Source organism: Oppia nitens, unplaced genomic scaffold, assembly GCF_028296485.1.
Source record: "Oppia nitens isolate AA-2021 unplaced genomic scaffold, nextdenovo-longstitch-racon4-pilon3 scaffold3_pilon_pilon_pilon, whole genome shotgun sequence".
In the NCBI taxonomy this organism is placed as follows: domain Eukaryota; kingdom Metazoa; phylum Arthropoda; class Arachnida; order Sarcoptiformes; family Oppiidae; genus Oppia; species Oppia nitens.
In genome coordinates, this window is record NW_026533221.1 from 7,300,621 (window position 1) to 7,311,005 (window position 10,385).

At 25.6% G+C, this 10,385-nt stretch overlaps 1 protein-coding gene across 1 annotated transcript; it reads right to left on the bottom strand.

Annotated features, from left to right (window-relative positions):
* Positions 1–4,400: 4,400 nt before the first annotated feature.
* LOC128958055 (retinal homeobox protein Rx3-like) lies at positions 4,401–10,165 on the bottom strand. The gene is made up of 5 exons (XM_054303870.1): positions 9,781–10,165; positions 6,804–7,038; positions 6,614–6,662; positions 5,224–5,243; positions 4,401–5,106 (listed from the first exon to the last, which is right to left on the bottom strand). Exons 1-5 carry the CDS (start codon positions 10,163–10,165, stop codon positions 4,401–4,403), a joined length of 1,395 nt encoding a protein of 464 aa, XP_054159845.1.
* Between the last annotated feature and the right edge of the window lie 220 nt (positions 10,166–10,385).

Genomic DNA, 10,385 nt, shown 5'->3' on the forward strand with positions numbered 1-10,385 from the left:
CATTTCTAGCTTTTACATCAACTTATTTGTTATGCAAATAATTGTTGCCTTTTATCATATATTTAATACTATTATATAGTATACTAAATGTTTATACTTTAGAATGTATTATATATAATGTATTAATATTTGTGTGTAAATGAACTAAACATAAATTTACAATTAACGTATTATATTTGTATATTATAGTCTATAATATAGACTATATTTTAGAGCAACACATATAATATAAAATATTAAAAGTAATTTTTAGTTTTTTGTAGTAAAACAAATCCTTATTTTTAATACTAAAAAAGTAAACTGAACTAAATACTCGTTTTATAAAGTATTGTGATTTTACTTTATGACTGTGTATTTTAATTAATATACAATATTTAGATTTATAATTGTGTTATAAAAGTAGATATTTAGTATGCGTTATATAAAATAAAATAAATATACCTTATCTGTGATATAACTAGTATATAAAAAATCAAAATATACATAAAAATTTAATTATTTTTTATCTTTCTTAAAAAAACTTTTAATAACTTTGGTTTTATTAAATATATTGTTATATCAATTGAATTAAATTCCATATTCTATTTCATATAATTTATGCAATTATTTCTAAATTTATTTAATTATTTGTTTTATATCAATATATAAAATTATATTATATACAGTACAATATAAATTATATTAATACTGTATTAATATTTATCTTTCTTTCAACTTATCAGTATATATATAACAAGTAGTTTTAGTAAATAAGAAGCTATTAATTATTATTGTGTATAAGTGTATGAAATTAAATTGTTTGATTCAATTAATGATTAATAATAGACTTACGATAGCATACTTTGAGTGTAAGTAAAGATAAATAAATTATATCTAATTTTAATCAAGCTAAAAGAGTAAAAATGAACATTTTAACTAAATTTATCTTTATTTTACATTTACTTATATAATTAAAAAATGTATTTTAAATTAATATTTATTAATTGAAAAAATTATATTAAAAGTAAGTTAAAACATATAAAACATTTGTTTTTAAATCAATAGTTTATACGCAATGAATGTTTAATTGAATTGTTGAAAACAATATGAAACGGTTGTATGAAATGGTTGTATGCGTTTCATTAGGTACTCAGTTGTGCAAAACACCCCATTCCCCGCTCAAACGGATCGTATTATTGATGGCTAATAGTACTGTATATATAATGATAATATCAATACAAGTATTCAGTGCTCTTTTGAATGGATCATCAAAACCTTAAACATAGTATTGGATGGACTTCCGGCTTAAGATCAATATTGAAGCAAATTGTGTTCAATTTATATAAATGCTTTGCACTTAATATTGTAAGTCTCATACATTGATTAAGTCTGGTATTAATCGATATTACAAACGATATTATTATTTATATAATTAATTCACTATAATATGATGATATAAGTAGTGAACAATAGTGAGTTAATACAAAATTGATTAAAGCAATACAGTTTATGCAAATATTGACTTAAATTATACTTTTTATATAAATTTGTTTTAATTGTTTATTAGAATATTATGATTGTATTAAAGACTATTTTATTTTGTAATATATTATTTAATATATACAGTACAGTATATCAGTTGCCAATATATGATATATTATATATCATTTTTGTTAAGTACACAAAGTTTAGCCTAAAAAAGGAAAATCATTAAATTTGGGAAAAAGTAGAAAATAGTGTTAATTATAATTATAACAAAAGTATTTCAATGAAGTAGAAGTGACGACAAACTAGTGAACAATGTATTGATTATCACAGCATTGAGTGCTGTGTAACCGTTTGTGCGGCAAAATAGGTATTTGTCATATAGTCTACAATACAATATTGTCTATTATTGCCATATAAAAGGTGTAAACAGTATTGACAACATTCACTATATTTACAACATATAGACAGTGCTCTCAAACGAGAATAGATTAAGTGATGGTTCAATGGTTTCAATGGATGTGTTGGTGCGGCGCCAATACATCAATACCATACCATACCATACCATACCATATAAGACACGTAAATGGCCCTCAATTTGTTGGTCTTACACTCTCGCCTTCTATTACTATATAGTATATACAATACTTATAAGGCCTAACATAAAGCACTGGTACTTCTCTGACATCATTCAAGTGGATAAAGCATCTAATAGTGCCTACAGTTGATCACAACATTTAAGGTCAGGACTCTGATGGAAGCGACAGAAGGTCTTTGAGACAATCTTCCCATATTTAGTCACAAAAGCATATATACTATAGAATAAGGCATCTATATATGTATGTATATATAGTATATATATATATATATAATCCGCTTTTTACAGACCGTTGATTCCAGCAAAGAGTACCACCAATTGATGACTTGTTTTTCGTCTCCAATTTTACTGACATTTGAGACCTTAAATTATAGACAGACTTTAATCAATTGTAATGCACTCACACTTAAAGATTTACTTTATATTTACATTCATCCCTAATTTTTTTTTTACTAATATAAGTGACTATTTTATTGGTATTCATGAGATAAAAGCTCATAAAATAGCGAATTTGAAGCCCATTAAAGTTAAGCACTACTTATTAATAGATTATATTATTGATAAACACTAAACACAACGCCTATCAACTCATTTGAATTGATTAGACAAGTGATGCTCACAATTGTCAGATGTTTACTATATTTGCTTACATTAAATGGTAAGATTGTATCAAACATTTCTTACATAACATTAATGACATCAAATATGTGTGTATATTATATATATATATAGTATATAACAGACATATGTCATTAAAATTGAGACAAATCCTGTTCTGTAAAGCGATTTATGGGTCAAACTCGTGCTAAATATGATGTCAAACCTAAGATTACAATCATCTCAATAGTTGTTTTGTATATATATATATATACCTGAGCTCAACAAACATTATATGAAAGTTTGCACTCATATGCCTCACGCCGTGTATTAGAAATACATAGTCTATGTTAAAGTTTTATATGACATAGACATCGATGAAAATGTGCATAAAATCAATATTGTTATAAATGATTCATGAGATCGCAGATGAAAATATTTGAAAAACATTTTTTCCGTTCAAACCAAATGCATAAACAATCAAATATAATATTTATTATATTTTAAAAGCAAAACCTTCTCAACAAAAATTGCTTCAAACTATTGCTTAGACAATGGTTTTTATAAATTTAAATGCTTTATATGTTAAAATTTAGAAATAATATATTTAGATATTTCAAACAATAAACTTATAAAAATAAAATTTAGTCAGTTATGCTGTTGACATTAATGTAAGCTAAATATAAAATCAGTCTAAATGTGAATCTTTTAGCACTCTTTGTGTTTTCAATAAATTAAATTTTTATCAAATAAAATCAAATTGAATAATATAATAATGTTGTATAAATAGTACATTCAGAGGGTATATGAAATAATCATACGATTATATGAATTGCTTGGAGATTTGATTTGAACAACAGGTACACCAGTATTAATAATAATTGAATTTATCGCTCAATTTTATTAACTAGAGTTGACTCAAACAAAATAACTAAAACACATATAAAAGCCATTATCTATAAATTGAACGTTTAAAAAGTCTTAGTGTTTATATTTATTATATTATATGATAGGCCTATACATTAATATAACTAAAATCCCTGTATTTTTGTTGGCCTAAAGGTTTTTATTTTTCAATAACAGTTATAAGTGTTTTCACTCCACTTTTACGGTATATAAGCTATGGTTGAGCGCTACGGAAATGAAAATTTTAGTCAAAGATATATTGCCTTCCAGTGCCTTACAGTGCACTCAATAGATTAAAACTTATATATATGTTATATGTGTCTGTATTAGCTTTTACTGTAAGCCAAACATTACTAACTGTATTAAATGTCCCACTCTATAGTGTATAATAAGTTAATTGTGTGTTTGATATACCAATTGTCAACATATATACTGTATATACACAATATATTAGAATATTGTAATATATGGTACAGTAGTATGAAATGTGCTAAAAATATTATATTTGCATAAAAGATACAAATGAGTGGAAAATGATTGAAAATATAGTAAAACCAAATGTTTATTGAGACAAATCTGCATAATTTGTCGTAATTTTGTGAATTTCATTTCCTGAAGGAAAGCAACATTAGATTGTCATGAATTGCACTATAATTTGAATTTTATTTTTTAATCAAACGATCGATAATACAATTATAATAACTGTATTTGAAAAATACTGTCAAATTAAATAAACAAATTCATTGCATTGTTTGCATTTATATGTAGTTTTTTATCATTAAAAATGTACAATTAGTACAAATAAATAAATTGATTGACAATTACTACAAATTAATTATATAATAGTTAAGCTTTGATTGATTAGCTCCACGTGCTCTTTAGCTCGAAGACGTAATGATGCTATACTTGAGTTTCTCTGATCAAAGTGTCCTCCAATAGATAAATTGTCTTCAATTCCTCTTATATTTATATTATTAGTATTGAGCGAACTTCTACTTTGGATCTCTTTTGAGTCATTAACTGACAGATTGAGAGGACTGGCCGATGGACTTAAAGAAGTTGAATTGGGGTTTGTATTGGTTCTCATCAATGGGTTTGAAACCATTGAAATGGGAGCTATGGATGAGTTGCACATCGATTGAGTTACCAATTGTGAATCGGAAGGGGTTTGTGTCGATTGAATTAAATAATTGGGATAAAGGTTTGATGGATGACTTAAAAAGCTGGAGAGTGAGGCTGTACTGAGCAATGCTGATGGAGACCGGGATGCGGCCGCTGCTAACCATGAATCCAGAGGTAGTGATGAAGTATTGAAATGCATATTTGGTATAAATGTGTTGTGCGATAGATTGCTGTCCGATGAAATGGTTGGCCTTTTTGTTAAACTGTTTGGCGAACTGATCGGAGAGTGTGAAGAACGAGACAAAACCGATGCATTTGCAGTGCTATTATCCGCCGTATTTGGCGAGTGATAGTCAGCGGCACTCAGACTTCTGAGCGCGTGTTGACTCTCCAGCTTCTCCTGTCGTCTCCATTTAGCTCTAAAATATATTGCAAATTAATGTCATTTTTGTTTTGCTTTCAATTAGTTATTAATTATAAAAAATTATATTAAATTATTACAAATGTATGTTAATTATATCAAAAGTTATACTTGCCTTCTGTTCTGAAACCAAACCTAACAATAAAAACATAAAAGCATTTAATAATATTTAATTTAATTAATATTAACTAAATTTATAAAATTGTATAAAATGTCTTTTTTATTTAATATTAGTCTAACATAATTGGAGTCTAACAAAATGATTAATGAAATGTTGAGTACAGGGGCTCATCAAAACACAGTTTTGTAAGCATAGAGAGCACAGTAAGTATAGACAACTCAATTGAGGCATTTGTATAGCACCGGCACAACGGCACTAATATTTAATACAGTATATTATGTTATACATGTATTTAAGCGCCGGTAGCGTATCCTTCATATCCAACAAATGTTTTTCAGTTTTTAGTAAAGCATTGAAGTTGTTATATAATATTACTATTATTTTATAATTTGTGTTATAATAATTTTAACTTATGATATAATATATGCAAATTTATAGTTGTTTAACACAAATACAAACAATTTATTAATAACTATTAAAATTAATTGTTAAATAAATATACAAATATCATATTTAAAATAATATAAGTTATAAAAAAATTAAAGAAAAGATACGTCACTGTATTGGATGAAGTAATCAATGTATAAATTGCTAAAAAGTGCCGATAATATAGTAGAGAATAGTAGATAATAGTAGAGAATAGTAGAGAATAGTAGAAAATACTATAAAATAGTATTTCAATAGAATTTCCTGAGATTTCATTTGAAAGGAAGCTTTTATGTGATTCCGTATAGTATTCTAATGACTACTTCATTAGCGCTCAACTTGTTGTCTGTCCTTAAAATTTATTGTCACAAATCAAATACTTGTGCTTAATATAATCATTTACTAAATTAATCTAAAATACCATCAATTTTATTAAAAGACATTTATTTTGTTGCAAAATAATATAATAATATTATTATTTGATTTTCTCATTTTATCTCAAAATTTATTTATAGTTTAAATATAAATTAGAGATAAGCTAATTTTCTATATAATAATAATACTGTATTTTGAGTAATAAACTTTTAGTTTTAGAAATTTAAGCTTTTTATGATTAAAAAACAAAAGCTATTTAATTTTATTATTTCATACAAATGAATAATATAAATATTTAAATTATTAACAATATATATTCATCTAAAATTAAAAATTATTATTAGTATAGAGAAAATATTAATTTAAAAAAATATAATATTTATAAGTTTCGTTTTTATTATTTATTAAATATTATTACTAAATTACTTGACATGCAATATTTATACAATACTTTATGATAGTCAATCAATTTAAAAATTTATTATTGCTAATTATTAAGTAATATTACTAATATCTAGTTGTCAATATCTAAAAGTGATATTTTTACAAATTCAAATAAAATTCAAATGTCTTAAATAATTACCTGAACTCTAACTTCCGGTAGATTTACTTTAATAGCCAATTCTTCACGACTAATAATCGTTATAATAAAATAATTAAAAGTATTATTAGGTGTTAAAATGTAATAATTCATTTAACGTAATATATATATATATGTACTGTATTTTTATAATTTTATTATATATAATAGTAAAATAAATATAAAGTGAAACCTATAGACGTCCGGATAGTGAGACTTTTCAAAAGCCCTCTCGAGTTCGTGCAACTGATAGGTTGTAAAAGTGGTGCGATTTCTGCGATGTTTTTTCTTGGGTCCGTCATCTGCGGCGCCTATGCTTCCACTGTTGTCCTCATCTATTGATAGCGGCGATGACGATATGTTATGAATTGATACAGTATTGCAATCTCTGGTATCGTCATCGTTGTCGTCAATTGCTTGTTCATCACCTAAAAAGATGTATTATAAGTAATATTTGACAAAAGCATTGTATGGTTTGTGTGAATAGTGTGAATGCGATCTAATCGGCAATTTGTGTGCTTTGAGTCCTATGGCCCGCAGTATCTAATAGTTGCTAATAGTGTCTAATTAGGCGGTTTTGGGTCTATTATGCGGTATTGATGTGAAAAGTTGGGTTCACCTAAAAAGTGATTACAAGGCGTAACCCAACATATTGTGAAAAGAGAAACACAGGGAGTCTTTTGATAACTAAATAAGCGTTTGCTTTATTTATAAGGCTTTGGGATAACCTGTCCGTCCATACATACAATAGTACGACACAACGGCACTCTCTTAACATAAGTTAAGTTACTTTTATAAACTTCTTTATAATAATAGACTTTTTTATACAACAGATCATTGAATAGAAAACTTATTTGTGAAACAAGCAATATATGGCATATTGTGGACAATTGTGACAATTTTATTACAACTACTATACCATTACAATAAACATACAGTTCCAGCGATACTACTGTTACAGTGACAGTACTGTATGTTTGTCATTGCTTATAATAAAAAAAAATTGCAGAATAAACATTACAAGTTTCTAGTCTATAGAGTAAAGCAGTGGTAGGGACTAATAGGCATTGCTAACTGAGCTTATTTACAGATTAGCTCCTATTCACTACTAAACGCTTATCTGCATCTCAATAGATATGTCGCTATAGATGAGCATCATATGAGACCAATAGTGGTCATACAATACACATCCCTATATTGTAAGCTATAGTTAGTTAGTTAGGCATACAATAACAACACAAACGCCTTTCAATTAAGTCCTAAATTTACAAAAACTTATTCATTTTTAAGCCAATCATCAATAGATTTACAAAAATAAACTTAACTTACTCTGCAATTCAGTTAATTCAAAGATATAAAAAAAGTTTTTTAAAAAGAGAAAAATAGAGAGAAAGAAAGAAAGAAAGAAAGAAAGAAAGAGAGAGAGAGAGAGAGAGAGAGAGAGAGAGAGAGAGAGAGAGAGAGTAGCAAATCATTTATAAATAATTAATAATCAATTTAATAATTTATATCACAATAACAATTTAACATTTAATATAAATCATTGTTATATTTTGTTACATTAATAGATTTTTATTATTGAAATAAGATCATATTACTGCAATAAATAAAAATAATTGTTATTTTATTATATATGTGTTTATGATAGCATACATAAAACAATTTAAATAAAATTATCATTAGAAAAACCATACTAATAATGAAATAATTGATTTTAGTTAATAAGTAAAAAACAAATTATTAGATAATATTTAAATTCGCCATATATGTATATAAAAATATATTTTACACACACACATATATATATATATATAACTAATATATAAATTATATATACTTATAATATTACTATAATAAAGTCTAAAATAATAGCAATTAAATAATTATCTAAGTCTATTAGCTTTTTGAAGCAAATATGAGATGCAATCAAAACGGATTGAAATTGTCATTTAAATAATGAACTAAAATATCAATTCATTATAATATCTCATAATTTAATAGTTTATATATTAATACTTGTTTTGGTCAGTGAGTCGGAAATTAAGGTTTTTTGATGTTTTGCACAAATCATTTGTCACATTATTTGACGTTAAACTAGTTTTTATGTTAATTATATATTTATTTTTATTTGCTGAGTTTGATAAAAGATGAATTGATTGTTACACAGATAAATGAATACAATTATATTCTCTTATAAATATTCGACATTCATGATAGTCATGATAGTCATGATAGTCATAACATATTGTGGAAATATATACATTATATAAATACTCATTATATACATAAATACTGCCTGTTATATAAATTATATTATATATACAGTGCTGTAGAATACAGTGTAGATCATAGAATATAAATTTAATACAGTAGTTGTATACAATACAATGTGTGTGTGTTTCAGTACACAGTTGCATACATATTAGTAAATATTTCTATGGTATATAATTTATAATAAATGTATATCATATACAGTATAATTTATGAGTTTATGAATAGCAATAGTAAAATCATGTATTGTTAGGCAAAGCAAACTGTAAGCGCAATATTTATTTAAGCGGTTCACATGATATGTCAGACCTGATAAAATTGGTGCGCATTGGGTGACCATTGGGTAACCATTTGGTAACCATTTAGACAATCATTTATTCAGTAATTAATTGATGTTCAAATACAAGAGCGTGATTTGATTAAATGATTTACTTGCCATTAGCCTAATTGTGTTGTGCTCTAGTAGTGGTACCGGTGCTGCTTTAATAACGATACCACTATTTTTATGATTAAATATCTAATTATAAGTGAATTGATTGCAGATTTTGTTTAATATTCATAACAAATATTCATTTTAGTTATTTTGATGATAAACCATAAAAACAAAAGTGGAAACAGTGTTTGAAATTTTGATTTTGTTTTCAACAATTGCTTTAATAGCCAATTGAGTGCTGAAGCGCACAGGGATTTGCAATCAAAGGCTTATTTAATACACTATTTCTGTATATTATATAAGTTTGTAGACAATAAATAATTACTAAATTATACATTTTTAATAATAACTACAATAAATGCTTATTTCAACAAATAAATTATTCATATATTTAATTTATTTTTGTTTGCTTAGCATTTATATAACCATTTATTTAATGTTAAGAAAAGCTTATAAAAACAATTACCTGATTTACTGTTAGATCCAATTGATTCACACGAGAGCTCACTTGTATTAACATCTGTATGGTTGTTGTCAACGGAAAAATGTTTATTTCTAAGAGAATGAGATCCTCTGAGACCAAGAATTGCATCGATGGTGTGTTTTGTCCCAAGAAGTGGTTTTACAGATAGCGAAGAATATGATGGCGACGGGTAAGGCATATATGATAGATGTGATGCCATACTATGCAGTCTCTCTCTACACATATTATCTAAATTTACTGCACTTTGTTTTACAATACTTTTGCTATCATTTAAAGAGTATTGAGAAGATGTCGAGACATTGACTTCAACTGCATTTAAGACATCATTGTTTGTATCCATACCTCCGGATCTTCCATCAGTTTCCATAATTATGTTTATTTACATCTGTTTTAATCAATTTGCTTTAAACAGCATTAAAAAGAGTTTGTCATTTAATAAAATATAAATTTAATAAAATAATAATATCTTACATATTATAATTGAAGCAATTATTTACATTAAACAAATAACTGTTAAATTTAAAAACTGAATATTATATTTATATAAATGATATTTAATATACTGTATATTATGAAATAATGATATA

What these genes read in the sequence shown, in the direction of transcription:
- LOC128958055 (XM_054303870.1), bottom strand. Translation starts at nt 10,165, where the DNA reads ATGGAAACTGATGGAAGATCCGGAGGTATGGATACAAACAATGATGTC. An exon ending in TGGATCTAACAGTAAATCAG is followed by an intron (nt 7,039 to 9,780) that starts GTAATTGTTTTT and finishes ACATCTTTTTAG; the next exon opens with GTGATGAACAAGCAATTGAC. An exon ending in CACTATCCGGACGTCTATAG is followed by an intron (nt 6,663 to 6,803) that starts GTTTCACTTTAT and finishes AACGATTATTAG; the next exon opens with TCGTGAAGAATTGGCTATTA.